Source organism: Aedes aegypti, chromosome 2, assembly GCF_002204515.2.
Source record: "Aedes aegypti strain LVP_AGWG chromosome 2, AaegL5.0 Primary Assembly, whole genome shotgun sequence".
Lineage (NCBI taxonomy): Eukaryota > Metazoa > Arthropoda > Insecta > Diptera > Culicidae > Aedes > Aedes aegypti.
This window is the reverse complement of record NC_035108.1, coordinates 463,394,965-463,421,752: the sequence shown is the minus strand read 5'-3', so window position 1 is coordinate 463,421,752 and position 26,788 is coordinate 463,394,965. Positions and strand designations below refer to the sequence as shown.

The following is a 26,788-nucleotide window of genomic DNA, read 5'->3' as shown; positions in this document are numbered from 1 at the left end:
TTAAACATATCCAGAGATTCCTTTAAGATTACGTTGAAAAAAAAAAAAAACAACGAGAAAATATTTCCAATTATTCATTTTGGAATTTTTCCAGGAATTTTTGCAGAAATTCATTATTTTTTCGGAATAAACATAAGCAACAAATCAAGGGAACTTTTTCCAGCGCTTTCATGTAGAAACTGTACAGAATATTCTAAACAATGCCAGTAGGACTTTTTAATAATTTTTGAAAAAAATACACTATAATATTGCTAATAATAAGCTATCTGGCTTTCCTATATGGTTGTAAATTCATTAAGGGATTTTTAATGAAATTGCCACAGAAAATCCGAAAATTTATGCTAGGATTTTCTCAAGGATCGTTCAAGAAATCCTACAGAAATCATTCAAGGAATTTATCAAGGTTTAAACCACTAAGAAGCCCTCTGAAAACCACTAGAGGAATTTCTTGGTGTACCGTTGGCCAAGAAATCCCGTGGTGTTCCTAAGTATTTGTTTACCACTAACTTCAGGGATTCTTTGTTTTATTTATTTCAAATATACTTTCTGAAATTTATTTTAGGATTTTTCATCTGGTATTTATCTTAGAAGTTTGAATTCCTCGGATAATTGTAAATCCTTTTAGATACGTCCCTCATTTTTTCCAGGGAGCACTTCATGGATTCATCCATTACTACAATAAGTCCTTCAAGTGATAAAAGCAGTGATATTCCCATAAACTTCTAAGCGATTCTACCAGTTTCTTCAAGATTATTTTAATATATTCTAACAAGACTTCTGTTATAAGAAGTTTCTCAAAAATAAAAAAAAATCCAAAAATTTCAGGAATTTTGACAGAGTTCCAGAAAAATATTTTTACTTCAGCAGAATTCCTGCATGTTTTTAAAGGTATATTCCAAAGTTTTATCTCAGGATACCTCTATGAGTTTCGCTGGGATTCCTCATAAAATAATATTAATAATAACATCAAACATTTCATACTTGATTGCCTCCTAGATCTGCATAAAAACCACAAAAAAATCAATGATTTGCGCAATACTAAAATAGAACCGTTTCATCAGCTATTTTCCTATGAATTGATATATTTTTCCACGAGCCTTTAAAGCGTTCATCTAGGTATAATCGTAAGCAAACTACTAAACACCGTACATCATACCGAAAGTTATCCAAGAATTCCTTCAAAGATCGAAAGAAATGAGCCAGCCTCGGGCTGCAAATCTCTTAAATAAAGATGCCTATCCTTCAAAGATCCTTGAAAACAGAAATTTATAGGAACTTCTGCAGCAATTGCTTCATAGGTATTTTTTGATTCTTAAATCCTCGTGCAGGTTAATTTTTACTAGCAGAATATATTTTGACCTTTAAATCACGTTTTTTCAATATTAATATTAATATAAATTTTTGACATATTTAGCAATCCTCTATTTGAGGGGCCCCCAAATCTACCTCCGCACCGAGCCCCCAAAACCCTAGCTACGCCACTGGGATGATAGTGTTGCCTAACACCAAGGTATGAGAAATGAATGATACTAATAAATAATTTAAAATAAAAAACTTGAATGTTTGTAAAGAGGTGACCCCAAACTTCTGCACGGTAGTGTACATCAATCTGATCGTGCACCTGACGAGCTCACGGCGTGGAAGCTGGGTGAAACAGTTTTCGGGAAACCTCTGCTCATTTCCATTTCGAACTCGGCGCGCAACAGTTCAAAACAGCTCGTCTCACTTTCGGTCGAATTAGATCTATGAGGTGGTTGGTGGCTTTGGATTGAGTGGCGTGAAACGCGTGCGCGATCCACCTTTCGGTGATTTCGGTAACGGATTATCGTTTGGAAAAGAAAAAAAAAACCGCATTGAGGCGCCTCTTTTCTTCTGGTCGGGCAGTGAGTAAAAGCCGCACATGATACGCATCACAATATTGGCACAACGTGACTGGTTGATTTTCGTGTTCTGATTCCCGTCGTCGAAATGGGACCATTATGGAGCAAGGTGCACGTTTAGGTTGGAAAGTGAAGCATCTAGCGAGCAAACGCTAAGTTCGAAAGCATTTGGTGTGAATTGTGGTGCTGGAAGAAAGCGAAAACCGAAGAACAAACAAATCAGAACGTGACACGAACAGGTTGATCTGATTAAGAAAGTTTGGAATTCGAATCCAGAAAAAAAAGGATGAAGATGAAGCTGTTGTTGCTGATGTGCTGCTGCTTGGTGGTGATGGTTCTGAGCGAACCATGTCCGGATCAGACACGCCCCCATGCATCTCGCTGTGATCAGTACTTCCGATGCGTGTTGCTGCCCTCAAAAACGCACGTCTGGGTGCCAACGCAGTGCAAAAAAGGCCTAATTTATGAACCACAGCTTAAGACCTGTGTTTTGCCTGGTGAGTTGAGCTCTGGAGCTGTGGTGTCTGTTCTGCTTGGGCTTACTGGCTTCCTATTAAACAAAAAGTGCTTCCCCACAGATTAACAACCTAATAACTCAAGGTTGCCTTATGTGCTGTAAAAATTATATAATTGTAATAACAACTTCCATCTTTGCATTTTAAAAATTTCTCTGAATAGTCAATTTTTACTAACGTAATTCTGCTTTTTCCCTTTTATTCAACTATTAGTACGTGTTCTTCTTTTAAACAATTAATTATTAATTTCAGATGTAGTTTATTGTCGGTTGCAAGTTGTAGCTTTTTTTTAAACTTTTTGACTAATTAATAACAGGGTTGGTAGTTTGATAGCATTTCTGTTTCCATTTTTCATATTTGGAACATTATTCCAATCCTTCTCTATCTTTCTACGTCATGCTTGATAATGACATCAATCATCAACAGTTCTATATATCGTTAGAATTGTATGAATCGACTTAACCGCTAACCACAGTGGTATTCGTACGGTCGAATACACCCATCCATCACTATTAAAACACTCCGAAATCCAAGAAAAGGAGATTATTCGGTTTTTTTAGTAACAACGGCTATCTGATTACCATTGCTTCCACTCCCCGATGGACATAACGACATGGCTGGAGCCGTTGTCATTTGAGAACTATCAAAATTAGTGTGATTGAAGATGGTGAAGAGCGAAATCCAAGCTCCATCTGAATGGTCTCTGTGCAATATCACTGTCCTGAATCAGTGCTGGGAATGGTAATAGTAGTAGGCTTGAATTTTTGCGAAAATCACGTAGCTCTCCAGTACAGTAGTTCCAAAAACGTGAATCTCATCAAGTAGCCTATGTTGGGTGCACGAATTTTCTGAATCATGAGTGTCATTGAAGGCTCCAAATGCGGGAAATGCAGCGGGAAATAGAACATTTTTCTACAGTAATTCTGGGTTGCCCTTAGCAACGGGTGTTTTGCTATTTTCAAGGCTTCTTGCCTACAGCAGCGATGGGCGTGAGTTTCACTGGCTTCGCTGACTGTGATTGGCTTTGCTTGGCTGCTGTAGAGTGAATTTCAAGATTTTTCCCAACCCTGGTCCTGATTGATCACAGAGTATTAACTACGTAATGTATTTATGTTTCATCAGTTGATCGCAGGCATCTGATCAAAGAGATCATCTTAATATGGTTCAAAGATATTGTTCGTATTCTAAGAGCGCGTTGAAATGATTTCATCTTTATGATTTTGACAGCATTTTGATGATATTGTCAAATTTCTGTTTCATAGCTGATTTCTGGTGTTCATCAGTAACTTAATTTGAGTAAAGTAATTCTGTACTGATAATCTTTTTCTTGAAAAAATGGAACAAGTAAAAGAATGCTTCACTAACGTATTATTGCAGACACTCGACCGTCTTTCATTAGAAGACACTTGAAACACTCAGTGGACCACTTGGAAATGTTTTCGTTTAATGAATTTTTTTTTAATACTGAAGCGAACCACTTCTCAACATAGACATGCAATTTCATGTTTTTTTGCATTAAACTAATTCATAATCATTGCTACGCGTAATATTTTATGTATAAATAATTTGATTCCACCAGCTCATATAATCTTGTCAACCATGATAATCATTTTTTCGTTTGAAATATTCTGATGACTATCGTCCTCGAGCGCTCGATTTCTATGTTTGAGCAAAAAGTGGTATTTAAGATTATCAATAGGAATCTACGTAATATGCGGCTAGACGCACTAATTGCGTAAAGCTTAATATGCACCTTGAATCCATGTCAGTAAAGTTCTGCAAAACCTTTAACTTGAGTAAAAGTAAAATTGACTTTCTTTAAAATGTGTTAGTTTACTTACTTTCGTTGAGTGTGCGAATGGTTTTGTACTGGAAGGACGAAACCGATACAAAATTTATGAACGGCAAGGTGAGCCGAGATTCTGCTGTCACGAACTGTCAGTGTGAGCCACCTTCTAAAACAACGGACCGACATAATAGAAGCTCGTAATTGATTGAAGCATATTTTTGCATTTTATTGCAGGTGACCAAAATCAGATAACAAAGAGTAAATATGGACCTTTTCAAAGTTTGTTCGGATGGAGATGGAGGTTCACAACAAATCGAAATCAGTGATTTTCGTCAAGCCTGCCTTGATTGTCGTTGGCGTATGAAGTATCTTGAAGTTTGTTGCATGTTTCGTGTGTAGTACGGTATCTCCCTACCATGTTTTGTACTTCTTTCAAACACCGTCACTGTATAAAGCACGTGAGTTGCTGAGTCGAAAAGATCGAAAACAGTCATAGCTGTAGCACAATAAAGCTAAGTATGCTGTTTGTATGTTGGGGCTCAAGAAAAGTAAAGAAATGCCTTGACTGAATGGGTCAATAAATTTCCTACATAGAGCCCCATCTGAAATGACATTTCTTCTCAACTACTGCGTACTGCGATTGAAGGAATGTAATTTAATTGACAATTTCTTAGAAGAAATTTTCCACGCATCGAGATAGGCGATTACTTTTCTTGTCAGCAGCAAATCAGGCATAGATCAAAGACAAAATAACGACCTTCATGTTTCTTGCAGTTGCTTAAAACTTCATGGTACATAAAGTAATACAGCAAAATCTAGAATGCCGTGAAAAGTGTACTGTCAAATTTGGGAACATTTTGAACCCGACTACTATGTCTCCATTCATCTCTGCCCTAGATGATATATTTTTAATCGATCCATGTCTTGCTCAGATGATCGAAAGGTGAGCTAAGATGCAATGCCTGGTTGATCGTTTTATATTTTTACTCAGTTGCCTAATTTGTTTCATCTAGCTTAAAACTTTTCAACAATATTATTTCAAGTGTGTGCTAGAATATGATGTAACGCTCCCGTTACTGTAACTGGATCGATGATAGGCATGATAAGGGCGTAAGTAACATGATCGATTTATCTTCGTCAATCCTGTCTCTCCCGCAAATAAAGATGACAAGATGCAAGTTTGATTGAACTCTTTCATCTCATAACGCTAGGCAGCGATGCAATCTTGCGTCCTGGTGTGAAAAAAATCCCATGAAACTTATCACCTTTATTCACGGAAGAGAGGATCGACGAAGAGAAAATCGATCATGCTCATCTGTTTCTGTTCGGGATGAATCAGTTCTCTTTGATCTTTTATGGTACATCCGTGTCCTTTGTTCAGTACATGTCGTTCTACTCCAATACTATTGAGATATAATGAAGCAATCGTTTTTACTATAATTATCATTCTTTACCATTTTGCATAGAGCCTCTTTAGAAAAAGATACCGCAATTTAAACCTTTTGAAATAAATAGTTTGTCACCATTAAACATTCAAGAGCGCGCCCCTTATTCAGATTCAGCCATGACGCTGGTTGAATGATACTGATTTTGACCATATATGGGGCGATCTATTAATTACATAAGGCAATTTTGGCGGTTTCCAGACCCCCATACCCCTATGATAAGAATTTTTGTATGAACATTAAGAATAATTTGTATGACGCGTAAGAAATCTTCAAACCTACCCCCCCCCCCTTAATCCCTTACGTAATTAATGAACCGTCCCTATAGGTATTCTTGCGTATCAAAGTATTGCTTCTACTTATAAGGTACGAAGTCTTTTTTACTATGAACAGGTTTCATTTCATCAGACATTTTGGTTTCTTACAAGAAGCTTGTTTTAGAAGGTGAGCGGTCTGCTACTCCACTGATTCGGAATCACGTACCTCCTAGATATCGAAAGATAAGCATTTGAACTCGAAAAAAAAGTCTCATGTAAAAGCTGAGTAGATGCTCAAAAAAACCCTGAGTCACCTTCTGACCATACTCAATTGAAAGCTCATACGGATTTGAGCAAATGCTCAGAGACTTTACTTTGCTCGAATCGGGTTGAGCATGAGCAAGTACTCGGTTTTATTCATACGACCTATTACGATCGGGGGACTTCGACAACGTTGGGAAGCAATGTCTGAAAACAAAACACCTTTATTTTTTCATAAAATGTAAATTTTTTCTGTCATCCTTTCCAATATTCATGATAAATAACCACAGAATGTGATTTTTTCGAAAATAGTATTTCCTATTATAATAGTTCCTCTTCCATTACGTGAAAAAGATTATGTTTTCCAAAATATTTCCATTCGCCTAAAAAAAAACTTTGAGCTAGTAAAAATATAGATACATTGACTCAATTATGTTGGATATCAGTGGCACGAATTTAATTCTAAATTTGGTTTAAAAATACTTATTTCCATTTCCTTTGTTGCCACTCTGGATATATGTTATCTTTGGTTCGCTTCAATACTACGCCGATTTATGTATTGGTGGTGTAACTCTTTTGACATTTCGATGTCCTTATACCAACATGTAAATATTAAAGTGGGTGCTACTGTTTGAGCTCGAGTTCCACTTATGTTATGTGCTTCTACACCAACTTGTTCAATGTTCTTTGCATAGGTACCTTATGGACTGAAAGATAAGTATGCATAGAACGGCAGTATAGAACAGTTTAAGTGACCTGAAAAGCAAATTCAAAGTCAATCATTTTGCCTATCTCCTGTACATGTTCCTCGCTTAAGATGAAGATGCAAAACAATTACACAGCGTAACAAAAATGATATTTTTGCGTGTCTCAAATTATGTGTCTCTAGTAGATTTTGGGTCGCTGAATTTGATGTCGTTCTCAGAAATGTTTCAGCATGTCACTAGCTACAGCTCGCCAAAGTTGTATGAAACATTGGTTTCATTAATGTTCACATGAGATTTAAAGTATTTTTATATTTCGTGATATAATCCATCAAGCATGCAAAATAGGACTTAAACTTTCAATTTAGATACAGTTTAGTTAAAATTTCACGATAAAATTTAGTTTAAATAGATTTTGTCACATGCTTGCAGTCTCCATATAAAATTCTTCTCTCCTCTTATATGGCAAAATCAGGGTGTCTACTCGTTTAGAAAAATGAAATTCCCTGATATTTCCAGTTTTTTTTCAGGTTTTATAAAAAATAATTCCAGGTTCAAGAAATACTGTAATTTTATATGTCTAAAACAAATTAATGAACGGAAATTTCAAGTGTATCAGTGAGTGGCGAACTCGCCCAGGGCGAAAAGCCACTATAATAAAGATAAAAAAAAAGTGTATCAGTATGTGTCTTCTTGAAAGTATTTTTTTACAGATTATGTACCATTCATTTCCATCGGTTGTTTGGATAACTTAGACAGCTTCATGGTTTCTAAATTAAACTTTATTTGGATATGTGGCAACATATCTACAATCTAAATTAACAAAATAATTCGTAAAACTTTTGGATCCTGGATCCATTTTTTATTATAGAATCAGAATCACGGATTATCAAGCCCCTGGGTAATCGCGTTCGACCGTATAACATTTGACTGTGGTAATATGATTAAATTATAAATGTTTGCATTTCAATCGAAAAAGTTCTAAGTTAGTCATGATTGTTACGAAATTTCGAATTGATTGTTGTTCAAGTTCCAGTTTACTTTTCGAAAAAAAAATTTCTGATGTTAAATATTTTCCAATGATTTTAAAAATTAATGAGTTTCTTGAAAATATGAAATTTAGAAACCTCTTTTCAGGAAAAAAGGGATTAAAAAGTAACCAAAAAGAGACCGAAAAGAGCCAAAACAGTAATCAAAAACCGAAACCTAACAGGAACCAGGACAAAATAGTTTAATCAGATCAAACATTCCTCTGAAAATATTTTTTAAACTTTTTTTTTAATATTTTTTTGCGGCATTACGACGACATACCAGCACATCTGGTATATGCCAGTAAAGGACAAACAATCATTGATGTATTACGACGACATTACGAAAGGGATCGATTCATATCTATATTTAAGATATTCACTCTCCAACAATTTTCCTAAGAATTCCTCCAAAAATTTTGTTTTTTTATATCTCAAAATAGAACCAAGATTTTTCCAAACATTATCACAAAAAATACCACAAGGCTTTCATCAGAAATTCCTTCACATATTATTTCAGATATTTTTTGTGAAGAAAACCCTTAGTCCTCGAGGATTTTATCCGGTGATTCTCCAATTAGTTTTTTTCTAGAACATCCTCCAAGACTCCCATTTAAAACATGTTGTAATATTCAACTAGAAACTTCTCCAGATGCCTCCATTTCTCAGGATTCAAAGGAAAAATCATAATATCTCGCAGGATATTGCGCAGGATCTCCTGGAACACAGGACGAAATTACTAGAAAATTGTGTAGGAATAACCATTCCTACAGTAGAAGGAACTCATAGAAAAAATAGCTGTGGTGTTATATTGTGAGGAACCTTAAAAGAACTTTTCAATATTCCATGGGGATATTTTGAGAAATTAATTGAAAAATGTTTGGAACTCCGGTGATCCTTGGATGAAATGCTGGAGAAATTCCTAGAGAAAAAAATCTAAAGAAACTTAATAATGAAACACAGGTCGAATTGAGGGAATTATTTGAAATGTTCTCAATATATTGACTCGAATAACCCCTCGAGGAGCTTTTGGATCTATTCTTTGGAATAACCGTAGACGAAATGGCGTTGAAATTCTTGTCAAGTTTTCTTGGGAGAAATTCTGTGGGAAACTTTGGATATCTCTTTGATTAACTTAACTGTAGAATTCGGTTGGATAGTTAGTGATAAAATTTCTGGAGGAAGTCCTAAGATAGTCTTTGTTCAAAGTACTGACTGAGAAAAATTTCTAGAGGTATTAACGTTGAAATGTTCAAGGATTTCCTGAAGCAAATTATGGAGGAACTCCTGTATTGTTTTGGATGAAGATAGTTTTCTGGCAATTAATGATAGCTCTGGGTTATAACGCAAAAATCCTTTGTCGTGAACATATTCTATCATGAATTACTGCTTCAAAATAATTTCCCTGATTGTGATCGAATCCCTGAGAATTCCAGGTTTTTTTCCAGGTTGAATAAAATTCCCTGATAATTCCAGGTTTTCCAGGTTTTTTCCAGGTAGTAGACACCCTGAAAATACAATACTTTTCTGAAACACCAAAAAATAACATTTTATCATCGAAACTATTATGAACTTTGTTTGTAAGTATTGTTTTACACATGAAGTTTGAATTCTGTGGCAAATAAAGCATATAAATTGCCATTCAAGCTGGCAATCTTGCATGCAAGTTGGCTGAAATAGACAAATTTAGCATTTTCAACATATTGAGTAGAACTAGACGTGGTGTGATATTTTTGAAAACGACAATGGATTCAGCAACCCTTAATTGAGGAAATAGCGGTATTTTGGTGCTTGAGACAAAAACGTGTACCACAGTGTTAACGAACAAAAATAATATGTTGCAGATATTTGCATTAAAATTGGAATTGAAAAATCATAAAGAAATTACTCGGAAAATAAATAGTGTACTATAAGATGGATTATTTAAAGGCATATCATGAACAATATATAAAGAAATTCATAGAGGTGTCATAGATTTCTTGGAGCCATGGAGTTAACATACTTTTCAATCAACCGACTGATCAGGTGTTTACAAAAACCAAGGATAAGTGTTGATCAGATATCTACAGGGGATAGGCAAAATTTTTCCAAATTTCAAATGATCATAACTTTATGAAAATCGATGAAATTGGATGAAACCGTAATCAATCGACGTCTAGTTTCAGGAACTTACTCGGTCATGCATATTGGCCACAGGACACCGAAGATGTTCCGGATTATCCGAGGTCATGTCCAAATGGATTTTTTTTCTGTCGCTTGTATTTTTGTGCGGTGTGAAGTTGTATAGATGTTTACAGTTTTCCTAGAAACTAGAAGAAATAGAAAATTGAATGCCACCGGACGCATTGAGGTTCGTTGAAAATCTTCAGAGCTATGACAATTTCCTTAAAATTGGTTCCGTTTAGTCGGTCAGTCATGTTTGAATTTCTAATCATTTCTATATTATCTGACATGTTTTGAATTAGCCACATTCCTCGGGCACCTGGAACCTACTATAGAGTGGCCATGGCAGTCGAAGGTTCTAGAAAAGCTTCCGGAAGCATAACCTTCAAAAATCTTGAAGTTTGATGCCCATATTGATATGGTTCCTAACATGTTCCTAATTGGCCACTTTCCTCAGGGCACCTGGAACCTACTATAAAGTGGTCAGTGCATCTAATGGTTTAGAATATGCTGCTGATAGCATCATCTTGAAGTTTGATGCCCACTTGGATATAGATAATATATACATGATTAGCAATACAAACCTGACTGACCGAAAATATGGAACCAATTTTACGGAAATGGTCATATTTCTGAATATTTTCAACGAATCTTAATGCGTCCGGCGGCATTCAACTTCCTATTAATTCTAGTTTCTACGAAAATTAAAAGCATCTATACAACTTCACACCGCACAAAAATACAAGCGACCGGAAAAAAACTTTTTGGACATGACCTCGGATAATCCGGAACATCTCCGGTGTCCGGTGGTCAATATGCATGACCAAGTAAGTTCCTGAATCTAGACCAAATTTGCCGTCGACTGCTTCCAGTTGCATCTAATTTCATCAATTTTCCATAAAGATATGATCATTTGAAATTGGGCAAAATTTTTCCTATAGCAATCATTTTTCCTATCCTCTGTACTCCAAAATATGCCGCTGTGAGCAATGGTTTCAAAACCTAGTCCAATCAAGGATCATATCAAAGTCGAAATCTTTCATTAAAAATTCATAAAATTAAAACCTTCTCATTTTCATTTGATAGCTTAATTCATATATTTAAAGGAAACAATGTTTGTTTATTTTTTTTTGGTTTGCCATCCTCAAACCAATAATGTACGCGTCATTATTTGCGTTTGAAAAAGCTATGATTTATTAAAATCGGTTAAAAAATGACAGAGATATTGACAAAAATGATTTGCGAGTGGCTCAGGTGAACCCAAACTTTTGCACGATGACTTGAATGACTGTTTCATTGATTTAGAACACTTTTCATATTCAAATTAGCTTCGTTTTTTCAATGTATTTTTTGAAAAATGTCTAAACTTTAAGTAAAAATTTAGTATACGAAATTCTACAAATGTTTTTTGGAAAAATACATATGAAGTAAGAATAACTCTTTGTCTTTCGAATGCGGCTACGAGAGCATTAATTGAACGTGTAATCACAGAGATAGGGACAAAACACTTTTGTATGTTTTTAAGAAGATGTACTCAAACTTTTGCGTGGGAGTGTGTATTTATATATGGTTCAATGAAAAATGTTTTTTTCTGAACCGATCCTTGCATAAAACAATATGAAATTATGGTGAACAACTGCAAAACTTATCAAATGAATAAACTTCAGTAAAAATCCTTTTTGAATAGAAAACAATTTAACTCTTCAATTACCATTCCAATTACTCAATATGAATACTCAATTGCATTTTTCACTTCACTAACCAACCCCAAAGATCGTTTCGCTTGGATCCACAGTAACCTTCTTGAAGCTTGATTGGAGCCGGTGTCGGTTGCTGACTGATGAAAGTGAAACCGAAACTGCACTTTTCCTATGCAGGCAAAGTGCAGCGAGCGAGCATACCTAATTATGTTCACACTTTTTATGCAACAATGGATTAGTGAGTGCATGCATAGGAAAGAAAAGCGACCCGTTTGCTGCAGTCGCAAAGGTAAAAGCGATTCAAAGGTCGACTTTAATCACGGTATCATACTTCGATGTGATAATATCCTGCGCGGTAATGGACGAGGGTGGAAACGTGTGGCGTGGAAACATACGTAACACAGAGTCACTTATACTGATAATGCATGAAATGTGTTGCTATTTGAATACATTAATGAAAGCACTCGGCACGGTTTTGATGTGAGTGACCTGAATTGTTGCATCAATGAAGACGGGTGGCGTTGGTTTCGATGAAACGGAACTACACCATTGTGAAAATGTATATCAAGTCGAGAAAAATGATACAGTCCTGACAATCAACAGAGGTAGCCGGTATGATCATGGAGTAAATAATACCATATGAATGTAATTTTTATTTGTATATACAAAAGAATCATGTGCAGTGCAAAAAAAATCTATGCGAATGATTAATGTGCTATTCATACTGAAATTATTTTCTGGTTCATCATAGGTTGATTCACCCATAAACCCTGCCTCAACGAATTCACGTACAAACGGTCAAAAGGACATATAAAGTTTGGGAGAGTAAATTGTAGCTAGCAAAAGGAGGGATCCCCCGTACCGGATCATATCCAACACCGGATACCGTTCTAAAATGCAGAAATCATGGTCTACTCAAGATGATGTATCGGAAGAAAAGAAAGCTAATTTAGAGAGAATTTTGGTGTAGAAAGAAACATCATTAAACTATGCACTTTCTTTTTATTTTGTAAAAAGTAGAAATGTTTGAAAATTGATAAAAAAAAAAATCGTAAAACTTTGAACTTAACTGGATTACGCATGCATAATCGAATATCATAACTTGAAAGTATGAATGTACTCTGCACCAATGTTTAAGTAAATCTGGACAAATTACAAGTAGGGTCTAGCACCTGTACCCCACCTGTAGCACCTGTATTTATTATTATTATTTATCTTTATTAGGGAGATTTTCAGCCCTTGGCTGGTTCATCTCCGTACGCTTTGATTTGCTATATTTTAAATTTTACATTCATTTTTCATGGATTTTATCGGTCATGGGGTCAATTGTGCAATAATGAGGTTAATGAACTTGCAGAACAATATCGTAAAAAGTTTTGCATTCAACATGCCGATGTTGTTGCATTGACATCTTGCTAGAACTCAAATTAGTAATATGAATCTGGCAAGTGCTTTGAATTGATGATAAATTAATACTCCTGTAGGCGAATTCCGGCGCGAATTTTCTTCGAGGAAAAGAAAATTTTCTTGCGTGTGGATTATGGAAGAAAATTTCTTCTCTTCGAAGAAAATGTGCGCCGGAATTCACCTACTGGAGACGAATTCCATGTCAAATCGGTGACAAAACCCGACCATCTTCGATTTCGATTAAATTTCACACATGTTTTCAGTATAATAAAATAAGTGTTTTCCAAAGATAAATTGGTCATTTTGATTCAAAAACATTTATTTTCACAGAACACCAACATTTTGAAAATCTACCAAAAGTTGTTCTTAGAAAACCTTTTCTATATAAAATTTCTCCGTCATGAAGCTATGTCTCAAACATCTGTAACCTGTCAAGATTCTATGGTGAAAATTTGAAAATATTAAGGATAGGTTTTTGTGTAATGAAAAATTTAATATGTTCTTCATTTAATATAAAAAAATCAAGTGATTTCCTTAAAAATGCTGAAGAAATTTTTTATGTCTAATAGAATCGACAATAAAAACTAAAAAGATAAACAAAATCATGATTCTTGATCAAATTGCAATTAAGGAGGGTGCTACTCTTAGGCTTTTTGAATGTTCAAATGAATGAACATTTGACCAAAATTAGGTCGAATTCGGTGATGGTCGATTACGTGTGTTGTGGATATTTGGTACCAAATGGGCCCTAAATGCAATCCAAAAAGTGAACTGGAGCGAGAATCTAAATTTTGTCCCACACTAATAAACACCTTCAGCCTAAATTGCCCGTTAAAATCATAAAGCTTAGTCCTCATAGTCAATGTTGATTTAAAAAAGAACCACTATATTGCTTACGCACCATCTGTATATCGATTTCAAAACAGCCTTCCACCGACTATGGAAAATTAAGAACGAGAACTAACAAGGCTGTCCAAGTCATTAGCCCTCTAATTCGCCTTTTTTGGATTTAAAGGCCTACTATACGGCTAATCTAAGGCATGTAAAAGACAATTTATACTCTATGAAAAAATCGAATTTAGTACTATACCATTTAATTCCATTAGAATTTGTATCATTTGACAGATACGCGTATTTTGACCTCAACTGTGAGGCCGTCTTCAGTGTCGTGTGCTAGACTCGACTCAACGAGTACACGACACTGAAGACGGCCTTACAGTTGAGGTCGAAATACGCGTATCTGTCAAATGATACAAACTCTAGTGGAATTAAATGGTTTAGTACTAAATTCGGTTTTTTCATCTACTTATAGGTATTCTACTAAACAGCTCGAAGATTTATTACAGTAATGACTCGATTTTGTCAGCCCCTTTTTGTGGAGAGCTTTTTGCTCCCACGGTTTGAATTTCAAATTTTCTCCAAATCTTATTCAACTCAGTCAAAGTTATTATAAATATGCATAAAATAGTGAAGAAAGAATTATGATAACTTGTTTTATTTTTGAAGGAGAGCTGAAAAAAGTTTTGAAAAAGGGGCTGACAAAATCGGGTCATTACTGTATCAATTTATACTCGTCTCGTTTGAAATACGCAAAGGACTTCGACAAAGCGATGGTATTTCCTGCCTCCTGTTTAACACTCCGCTAGAAGGTGATGTAAAACGGGCGGGGTTCGATCTACAATCAATCCAGCAAGTACATATGTTTTCCCGGGTAGAGGTGAATAACAAAATAATGGTAAAATAAGAACAAATTTTGCAATCATATCTACTTTAACCTTTATTATGTTATTAATATATGACATTAAATATCTCATCAATAGCAAAACATACAATCATAGCAAAATTTATCATTGATATGTTATTCTTGAAAGTCATGTAATAACTAATCAATAACAAAATATACTATCATGGTAAAATTTGTTATTTGTGCAAAAAATACTAAAAAAACATTAAATATCTAAAGAATAACAAACATCGCCATCACAGTAAAATATGTCATGTTTTTGATATTTGAAAACTTTATTTAAATAATTCATGAGAACAAACCAATATCAAATTTTACCATAATAGCTTATTTTACTTTTCGTATGATATTCATTGAAGATTAAAAAAGCAAGAGTTTTCTAGCAGGAAAGCAAAATGTTCATTTTTCAATCATGCTGAATTAAGATATTAAAGTCAAAGAACTAAAATTACCATTATACTGATCTACTTGTGAATAGCTTATTTAGTTATTATTTTGTTATCAATATCTAAATAATAACATATTTTGTTATTTACGGTTGCCTATATGTTTGCTATTATTTTGTTATTACAATGGCAAAATATGTTATTATTTAGTTTTTATGCCATACAAACCTAGTTATTATTTTTGTTATTTTATCTCTTATTTCAAACAAACAAAGAACAAATTTTGCTATTCAAACATTCTATTTTAATAGTAAATTTTGTTATTCTTTTGCTATTTACCTCTACCCGGGTTGCCCAATGCCCACGTTTTGTGGCAATGTCCAAGTTCCAGGTGGTTGCTGAGCAGTATACCAGACTGAAAGGCGATGCAGTAAAAGTTGAGTAGAAGGCTAAATGAGAGAGCTTGCATTGACAGAAGTGTGACGATCGACAGAGATGAGTCACTGATAACGTCGGATAACAACTGTAGCAGAGAAATTGGTTGACATATTACTGCCGGGAGTCGTCTATACTACGGACTTCACAAGACCTTGCGGTCTGGTAAACTTTACCCCCGAAATAAACGAACGTACAAGACGCTGCACATTGGTCCCAAAGCCATATCTAGGAAGACAAAAATGATTGCGCCTAAACCGTCAATTTTAGATATATGGTGTCTTCGGCAAAGTTTCTCCATATTTTTCAGACATTTTTTTAAGAGATGTGAAATTAGGGTGGCCCACATGGTTTACGAGATCAGCACATAAACTTTTTTGCTGACGCATTTAGGACTACACAATGTAGGACTACACAACAGCTATACTTAGCAGGTGCACCAAAAAATGACATATGTAATGCACTACAAATAATGCAAGAATTCTACTTTGATCCTGTGGAAACGTACACTAAAATTTGACCGAAACCCAACAACAAACCTTGCAGGACATATTCTTGGGAAGATTCCAACGAAATCCCTTCATCAATTCTTCAAAGGAACAAACAGGTGTACGTTAAAGATTTTCTTGAATCAGCTTGAAAGATTTTAGCAATATTTATAAAATTTCCTCGGGTATCCCCAAGAATTTCACCAGATATTCATGAAGATGTCAACCACATTTTTGCCTTTTTTTTAATATTGTTAGGTAAAATGCCACTGGAAGCTAATATGTATATTTTTAAAACTTGCTCATGGTCTACTCATTACTCATACAGATATTTGTCAAAAATCTCACCACAGATACTGCTGGTAGATTCAACGGGGTATGTATGAAAACAAAATCGAATTTTCAATCTCAATCAATCAATATAAGGAAGCTTACAACATCACTGGCAAAATTTGACAAGAGTAAAGCCAAAAACAAGCCTGGATTTTTCTACAGATATCTTCAGGAACGATTTAAGTTGCATATACAAGCCGCACAGAGATGCTTAAATCACTGAGGTGAGGTAAATTTAAGTGGCCTGTATTCTCAAAAAATTGCATCATCAAATATTTGCAACTCAAATATAACACTTTTTCGAAATACGAATCAAGCAATCGATTCTTTATATTATTTATGAATCAATCAATCACGAAACTTATTAACAATGAAGTCGCGGACCCCCTGAATGATCGTTATGGCCCGGGGGTCCGCGGACCACTGGTTGGGAAGCCCTGATCTAAGGCGAAGTATGTGAGAACGGCGTATGTAGTAGTAGAAGGAACAATGAACTTAACAATCCTACGGTGATTCCAGTATCCAGAAAGTCGCCAAAACTTGAAAGGTAAAATGGGCGGGGCATGTTGTGGGAATGCAAGACAACAATCTCAATATATAATACCTATCCCTTACATGCGATACTGGCTGACGGCTGAGACGGTAATGTACGGGGCTCCGCTACATGGAACGACTCGATGCTTGGATGTTCGCTGGTTGGAAAAAAAAATCCAATCCAATCCAAGCACTCGAATGTCAAGAGAAGATTTCAAACTGACTTTGACGACTGAGCACCGTCGCATTGAAGTCTCCATAGAGCTTAGTGACATTTGAACACACGAACATTAGAACAGACTCATCAAAATGTATATTATAATATTACCCAATTTAATTTTTTTACCCGGATTCTTGATGTTTTCGAGACAGAGTGCATATTATTTTCCTCTGAGTTTCACAACTACATCTACACTAGAGCACCCACACCATTGAGTGTGAAAACCACTATGTATAGAACAATTTTGCATGCATATGTGTGTTTTGTGACGATTTCAAGGATTCCCGAAATGTACGTAGAATATGATGAAAACCACTAAATTTCAATGAAAAACAATGACATTTTTCCTCACTATCAACCTTTTCTGATAAAGTAGAGCAGCAAAATGAAAAAGAAAATAAACGAGTAATTATTTTCATGAAAAGATCAATTTACCAAGTAAGAAACACATATTTTTATTTGTCTAGTTGCAAAATTTGAATGCTTCTCTTTTTAACATTAGCCGTTTTTATAAGCATATGTTGAGATAACAAATTTGAAAGTACACCTAAACTGCCGTAAATTACAAGTTAGTACCATCTGTAAAATGTAGGCATTGAAAATATTGACTGAGAAGTTTTCAATCTCGTTACAAATATTAAAATAATTCCATAAGGTTAGAATATGTTTCCAATACTTTCCAAGAAAAATATAAAGATGATCAAATAACGATTCATTTCTGTGTTACACGATGCGAAAATATGCAGTGGTACTGACATGCGTTTACTCTTCATTATGGGACAATTCGACTTAGTGTTTTTACTGAACAAAAAATGATTTCACGTTAGTGCAGCTGAAAAATCATTAGGAAATATAATCAAAACTGATACCAACTCAATTTTGACAAAAATGCAGATGGGATTGACTTGCGATTCACGGCAGTAAACTTCAATCAATAATTTTCAGTAATGAACTTTTAACATGATCCACAATACCTTCAATTATCTTCAATCGTTTCTTTTGTTCTAAAGTTTTTATGACTTTTCAAAGGTTTGAAGCAAATTTCTTTAAAATTATGAATTGCGTTTTCATCGTACTTCTATTCAGAAGTGTTATACAGAATTTGAAAAATAAAATCCTTAGCAAACCCGTAAATAGTCAAGCTAAGTTTTGATTTATGTTAGGTTACTTCATCAGAATAAGACAATCTTATCTGAAATGTGATTTGCTATAATTAACACATTATTTTGAAAAGTAACATTATCTGTTTATTTCGTTGAAAAATTTGTGCTTCCATTTCAACCGAAATGCTAGTTTTTTTTTTTTAATTTCATAAATCCCGGGATCCCGGAATTTCCCGGGACAAGCACAGATTATGGTCCCGAATCCTGGGACGAACAAAATGGCCGGGAAATTGACACTCTAGTCGTGTTCCAACTAGAGATCCTTTATATGAGAGATAAGCGGAAATAAAAAGGAATGATATGGCAACAGACCAGTAGTGCTGAGTTTGCTCGGCGCACAGTGGGACGAAATTAAAAAAAGTGGGACATGTGTGTTTGCGCTGAAACTATTGGGTTTAGCGTTTCGACATGCTCTACAAAGTTTCATCATTTTTTGAGTACTTAATTTAGACACTGAAAAAAATTTCACTGAAAGTGATATACACTGAGAAAAAATATTAACTTTTTTAATTATTGTCAAAATTGAAAACTGTCTGAGGAAGTATTGTAGGCGATCTCATTTCATGAAAGTTTGTCGAAGACGGAAAAGTTCTATCTCCTACACTGACGAAGTTAGGGGGTAAAAATGATGGGTACCGTCAAACGGGGTAACTTGCAACAATTTTCAACTTCAAAGCTATATGGACGAAAAAATTGAGGATTCAGATGAGATAAAAACCATCTGGTACCTTAATCGCTACGTAAAGAATACCACGCGGTATTAATTTTATCAGTATTTAGTTTTCTGGAATCAGGAGAGACGAAAAATATGCATTTTTAATGCTACCCCTGATGTGGGGTAACATGCAACACACAATGGTACCTGAAGTACACTATTAAAAGTTTATCCTATATTGTGTTATTATGGTCATTTAATAATTATCTACAGTAAAAGCATGACAATTATCAGAAACAGGCTGCTTTTCTCTTAGAAAGCTAATTATTATCGATTGTATTATGAGTATTGAATCAATTTGATTGAAAGCTTCATTGGCATTGCATAGGGTGTGCACACTGGAAAATTCTAGCATATTATAAGTCTTGACAGTTATTGGAAAGCCATCAAAATGTTTTAATACAACTTTTTTACAAATACAATGGTATTTTAGGCTTTACTTCACATAACTTATTTTTTAGACATATTTAAATCAAAGGAACGTATAACATATTGATATATAAAATTGGTTTGACATGACTTTCATCATATTTCATGCAGAGAGTTCCCAATGACTGATCTATAAGTTAATTTTTTTGCAGATTTTCTAAATTATTCTTTATTTTCATGAAAAAAATAAGACTAAATCTAATAATAATACGATTTACTTAAATTTCTCAAAAATTAATACAAACAGTGTATTGAATTGATTAAGGTACAAACATTTTAATGTTACTGTACAAATATATGTTCAATTTTGCCTCTTCTTGTGTTTTCGATGACAAACGGCAGGAAATATTAAACAATTGAGATCAAAATTGCTGTTGCAAGTTACCCCACAAGGGTAATCAAAAACGTTTTTGAATTTTTAAGTGTTTAAGAAAAAAAATATCAAAACTTTTATGTTGTCAATTTGTACACTGCTAAGTACTGTAACTGATAGCAAATGCCTCGAATAACATATTTCTACCGTTTGTGTGGTACGAAGAACGTTTTTCAAGATTAGTTTTATACAATCCAAATATTAATATGATTTTCTCCCCCAGCAAACTCACCAAAAAAGAAACGATACCCAAACCCTTGTCAAAACCTTCTGTTGTATACCTAAGGTCAATAAACGACGGAATAAATCATAATAATTCAACTCAATGCTGAACGATACGACTATTCGGTTACATGTCGAAGTGTTGCATGTTTCACCCCTGTTGCAAGATACCCCGTTTGACGGTACCCCCTTAAAACTCATATTTTCTCCATAACTTCTAAATTTGAATTTTTGAATTTTTACAATGTTCTACAATGTTTAGGGTGCTGTGAAAATACACATTTTTGCCAAAGACACTGAAGCGCTAGCTCTTCATTTTGAAGATTTACGAACGATTTTCTGATTTTTCACATCAATTTTAAGTGGGCATATTTTGTAAAGTTGCAAGTAGTAGCAGCTAATTTTAGCATCATGCTATTCCTCAACTTATACCCTTTTAATATATGTACATATACGGGGTCAAGCGGGGCTCATCGCAGTTTGCTTAGTTGAAAATTGTATTTCCTATAAATAAATGTATGTTTTCTAAATTTTAATTACTGTTTTTTTCTATCTGTTATTTTTTTATGTTTTGTTATGATATTTAACTCTTGGCCCATTTTACGAACGGCACATTAATAAGGTTTACTGTTTAAGTTTTAATTTGACACGGTTGACAGTTGTTGTTTCCGTGAAAATTAATGGTTTTTTTTTTTCAAGTGTATCAGGCTTATTAATAGTTAAACACAGTTTTATTAATCCTTCAATACTCAATATTGTCCCTTTACTAGATACCGTCTGTCGCTTTTTGTTATTTTGCAAAGCTAGAAAATCAATACATATACAGATATACAGCGCTATAATAGACATCTTAGCGATGTCATTGATAGCTATCAAAACAAATTTGTATCTTTCTATGTATTAATGTTCTTAGGAGTGAAATTTAATTATTTTTTATTACTAAGATTGTAGTATATACAATCAAATTATACATTTGAATCAGTTGAACAGTTGTTTTCAAACTTATAGCAGTATTTAGCGCTTTGATATACTTATAAAAATGTTGTCAGATACATGGAAAAATAAATATTGCTTTCATAAATATAACTGTTCAAATTTTGACAAAAACTGTAAAACATAACATTTTATCATCGTTTAAAATGGGCAAACAATAAAAATTCCATAGCAAAATGAAAGCAATACTTAAAAACTATACCACATAAATAAAAACTACAAAAAATATATGTTTAATTATAGGAAATACAATTTTCAATTAAACAAACTGCAATGAGCCTCGCTTGACCCCGCAATTATTCGTACATATATTAAAAGGGTATAGGTTGAGGAATAGCATGATGCTAAAATTAGCTGCTACTACTTGCAACTTTACAAGATATGCACACTTAAATTTGATGTGAAAAAATCAGAAAATCGTTCGTAAATCTTCAAAATGAAGAGCTAGCGCTTTAGTGTCTTTGGCAAAAATGTGTATTTTCACAGCACCTTAAACATTGTAGAACATTGTAAAAATGCAAAAAATCAAATTTAGAAGTTATGGAAAAAATATGAGTTTTAAGGGGGTACCCATCATTTTTACCCCCTAACTTCGTCAGTGTAGGAGATAGAACTTTTCCGTCTTCGACAAACTTTCATGAAATGAGGTCGCCTACAATACTTCCTTAGACAGTTTTCAATTTTGACAATAATTAAAAAAGTTATTTTTTTTTTCTCAGTGTATATCACTTTAAGTGATTTTTTTTTCAGTGTCTAAATTAAGTACTCAACAAATGATGAAACTTTGTAGAACATGTCATAACGCTAAACCCAATAGTTTCAGCGCAAACACACATGTTCCACTTTTTTTGATTTAGTCCCACTGTGCGGCGTCGAGAATAATAATGTAACACGGGCATGACTTCCTCATTACTAAAAAGTGTATTTTGTTTCATTATAGATCGTTGAGCTACATTTCCAAACTAATAAACAGCAAAAAAAATCAACCACCAAATATCGCATTGACAAATATTCAAAAATTAAAATATTTCATATTTTTTGCTCTATGCAAATAGTGGATTACATTACTCCTCAAGAAAATTTCAAAACAAACAGAACGCATGTTCGTTTGGCTCACGCTTTGACAGCTCTCGCTGCTCGATTGGCTCACACTTTGGCAGAAGTGTCAGCTTCCGCGTATTTCTCTTATAAAGGACCACTAGTTTCAACCAAAGAATCCCCGCTGTATACGTATATTATGCGTGGCGCGAAAAATTCTCGCGCCGACTATCTTAAAAAATGCTTGTAGATCGCCGCAGGTACTTCTAATTGTTTTGGTATCTTCTGCGCGATCATGCCTTGGACAATCAGGAATAATCGCGCAGAAGACACCAACACGATTTGAAGTACCTGCGGCGATCTGCACGCATTTTAAGAAGTTTTCAAGATCGCCGTTGCGATAAATAATCGCGCAATGCACAGTAATATGATCGTAATAATAATGTGTGCGTGGTGTGGCCGTTAGTCTTGCCATCTTGTTCTTCAATATTAGAGTGTCTATTTCCCGACCATTTTGCTTGTCCCGGGATTCGGGATAAAAATTGATGCTTGTCCCGGGAAATCCGAGTTCCCGGGATTTCAGATATTTTCAATAAAACTTGTATTTTCGTCGATATGGAAGCACAATTTCAACTTTACAATGCTTATTAAATACAAAAAATGCTTTTTCTAGAGTTGAAATAAAAAAAAATTACAACAAATTTATTCTAATGGACAATTAGACAAAAATCAAGGCTTACTTTGATTTATTACGGGTATGTAGGTAAATTGTAAGTTTTTTCTCTATTATAAACAAAAGTATGAAAAACATTTAAGCAGTGGCAATTCACTAACCCCAAATCCACCTGATCCACGAACAGAAATACTTGTATATAAGTAACTAATTTGCATCTAATAAGCAGAAATTTATTAAAAAGGAATATTCCGAACATTTACTGATTCATAATTTATATATGCCATATTTACCATTTTCAGTTTCGTTGAACAGGTTGAATGTGAGGTAACGAGTCGCCACTGCGTTTAAGTCAAAATATTAAGACAATTTTATTCAGACAATTCGAAAATTCATCATTATTTTCTTCTAAGTGCAAGATAAATGTATGAAGATCATTGAAGGTACTGTCTGCCGTGAATCGCAAGTCAGTCCCATCTGTTTTTTCGTCAAAATTGAGTTGAGTTCAGTTTTCACCATACCTTCCAATGCTCTTTCAGCTGCACTAATGAGATAATATTCTTCTTCTTGGCATTAACGTCCCCACTGGGCTACTCAGCACTTCCACAGTTAATAACTGAGAGCCACAGTTAATAACTCCGTCAGCGGAGATTGCCATTTTCGCATTCATATATCGTGTGGCAGGTACGATGATACTTTATGCCCAGGGAAGTCAAGGGAATTTCTATTAGGACCATCTAGTGAACAATAGATTAAGTTTTTAAGTTAAACGGATGTTTGGTTCTCTAGATTTGTGCTCTTGAAAATTTGAGGTTTGGCTTCGATTTATTTTCACCTTAACAACGAAGATTTTCGGCGCATAAAAAGGTTTAGAAAGAAAATGGACAAACCATAAAGCCTATCGTGGTTATGGGTATGGTCAATAGTATTTATTATAGTAATGATAATATATTTTACGAACAACCTAATAGAAAGTTTTTAATTCCTTGTGTGTCCATTTTAACAAGTGACTAAACCAATCCTACAGTTCTACTAACATCGAGGTGCTAATTGTGCTTTGTGCCGTGGAGTGCACCGAACTGCCATGCCAGATCTCATCACGAGCGAATTCCAAACGCTCTTTTTCTCTCTGCTTCATCTGTAATTTCAGGAGACAACTGGGAGTGCAATCTATCGGCTGAAGAGGGCGAAGAAAGCGGGGAAAACGTGTACGGGATCAACAATTTGCCGGCGGCCATTTACACCGGACCAACGGGTAGACCTGTCCCTTCAACGACACCCGTTCGATCGATGGACCGGGAAGTTGCGTCTACGGATAGTGGGTATGGTGCCAGTGGAGTTCCTGAAGGGTCATTCACAACTGAAGCAGAGTCAACGAACGAATCGGAAACTGTGACACCTGGCGGTTTATCGAACCTTCCAACCGTCAGCGGAGATAATGAAGGTTATTATATTGTATTGGATGGCGATGGAAACAATCGTTCGACCTTCTATCACACAACGGCTGCGTATGAAGTAGAAGAAACGGAGGAATTCAGCGGAGATGGTATAATTGAAGATGTGGCCCCAGCCAGCGGAGCAAGTTATGACGGAGAAATGGAAGACAAGCAGTCCTCAGCGATGTTGTCATCCGAAGAGTTGTCCAAGACCGATTTGAACTTATTTCTGGCCGATTATACGCTACAAGAGAGCAGTGAGCCTCCTTCTAAGAAGAATAAGAAGAAAAAGCATCCTCTGCCACCAGATGGTAAAATCCACCCAGAGCATCTAACGACGATTCTGCATCAGCAGAAGAAGCTAAACAAATATGCTTCTCAGATCAAACGAAAGGGAGATCCAACCGGAGGTGTTGGAAATATGTCACCGTTCGTGGATAGACCCGTATTCACTAGTCGTCCGGAGGGATCGGTTCTGTTCAATGTGCCACAGATGCCACAGAGAATTCCAGAAGAGTCTCATTCAAAGCCTCCGTTAATGTCTGAGGATGTGATTCGGAGTATAATCGAAATCTCCAAGCAGATGATGACACATCAGAAGCCTGCGATTGAAGAAATGTATGTGAAGCCAATCTTCATCCCAATTTCAGTCAGCTCGCCATCACAAGACTTCACCAGACTCCCTGAAAATCCGAGCAAAATCGTATACCACCAGCTGTTTCCATCGCTTTCCAATCATAGTTCTCAGTTTAGTTCAAAACCAATCGGAATAACTATAACAAACCCTTACAATTTAGGTCAAGCAACGGTTTACGACAACTTGCGTGAACAGATAATGAACGATTCGATGTACAGCAATTACCAATCGTCGTTCATGGACGCCTACGGCAACCGTTTCCCAATGCAACAGCAAATGTCGAATACTCCCATGTATCCATACCCACCACCGCCGCCGATGGCCTATCCCGTGTTCAGTCAGCCACAGTATCAGTATCCCCACCCATACCCGAACCCCTACTACGATCAGTCTTTGGCTATGAATCGCCTAAGAACCAGTGGCGCTTACGACAACGATGATTCTCAGTCCAACGAGAACGTCCTCTCCGAAGAAGAAGACGACGCGTCAGCTGAAGTCCCAGAAAAGGACGTACCCGTCGCCGTCGATCAGCAATCAAACGAAGAAGAAAGCGAAGAAATTTCCGAACAATCCGGCACCAAGAAACTAATTGCGGTTGGCGGATCCATTATGAACTACAAAGATTACAAGGACAGTATCCTTCCTTTGCTGGACGCCAATCCAGATGACGTCCGAATCTCCGTTCTGACGTGCACTCTTGGATCACGACAACCGAACAAGACGGAATGCACCAAATACTACGTGTGTAACCCTCAAAATGGTGCCTTCCAATCTTTCACCTGCCCTTCGTTCACCGCCTTCAACGCAGACACTCGCCTTTGCGACTCTGCTACGTACAAATCCTGCCAAAACGCCAAACAAACCACAACGACTCAAAAAGCAACCACTCTTTCTCGTATAGCTCAGCCTACGCACCAGACCAAGCTTACGTCGGAAGCCAATCAGCTGAAACAGAACCTCATAACTGCCCACAAGTACATAGACATGATCAAGAAACAGGCCTACAAGATCCTCAGCCGAAACAAGATAACCACCGAAACCCCCACAGAACAGCCGGAAAACGACGGCATGATACGGATCACGGCACCAACCATGGCCAGTATGGTCCCGTCGATTACCGCTCCAACTTACACGACTTCGACCACGACGAAGCGATTGAGAGCGAAGCCCAAACGAAAGCACACCAAGAAGCGAACGTCCGTCAAGTCCGGTCTACACAAGGCCGCTCTGTCCAAGGCGTCTCGCAAGTCGACGAGTTCTACCACGAGTACGACCTCAACGACGACGACCACCACAAGCACTACGCAACCGCCTGCGCCTAAAGCGCCCAAATGCAGGAAGAATGGCAAGATGCCAGATCCGGCGGTGAAGAACAACTACTACGTGTGCTACAAGGCAAGTCCGAAGAAGTTCATCAAAACGAGGATGGCCTGTCCGCACAATCTGGTGTACTGCGAGAGCACTGGGCTGTGCACTTATGAAAGGAAGTGCAAGAGAGGCTGAGGACGCTGGCAGAGGTGAGCTGTAACATAGGATTTCTTAGATTGTAGGTATTTATTTCCCGTGAGTATTTATTAGATGTGAGTGAACGAATAAAGTACGAGAGTATGTAGAGTGTTAGCTGGTGTTTGTTGTGAACTATCCGAACGAACATACTCTGGAAGGTAGTCTACGGAGTTCCCTGTTGAATTTCGACAATTGTGTGTTTCTCTTAGGGCTGCGTTTGCAATTCAGTCAACTTTTTTTCTAGCTTTGTGTCGGATTCAGACAGGATCAGTAACTAAAAACATGTAATAAACAATGCGAAGTGGATAAACAAG

At 35.8% G+C, this 26,788-nt stretch overlaps 1 protein-coding gene across 2 annotated transcripts; it reads left to right on the top strand.

Annotated features, from left to right (window-relative positions):
• The first annotated feature begins 1,695 nt into the window (after positions 1-1,695).
• Positions 1,696-26,579, top strand: LOC5568186 (flocculation protein FLO11). Of its 2 annotated transcripts, XM_021848222.1 has the most exons (3): positions 1,696-2,377; positions 24,046-24,339; positions 25,129-26,579. In XM_021848222.1, exons 1-3 carry the CDS (start codon positions 2,167-2,169, stop codon positions 26,469-26,471), a joined length of 1,848 nt encoding a protein of 615 aa, XP_021703914.1. In that variant the 5' UTR covers positions 1,696-2,166; the 3' UTR covers positions 26,472-26,579. The 2 variants fall into 2 exon arrangements, with proteins under 2 accessions (XP_021703914.1, XP_001652125.2); XM_001652075.2 differs by having other exon boundaries at positions 24,046-26,579.
• The last annotated feature ends 209 nt before the right edge of the window (positions 26,580-26,788 follow it).

Excerpts from the sequence above, each read along its gene's own strand:
- LOC5568186 (XM_001652075.2), top strand. The coding sequence starts at position 2,167 with ATGAAGATGAAGCTGTTGTTGCTGATGTGCTGCTGCTTGGTGGTGATG. Across the intron at positions 2,378-24,045 it reads TAAGACCTGTGTTTTGCCTG|GAGACAACTGGGAGTGCAAT; the intron begins GTGAGTTGAGCT and ends CTGTAATTTCAG.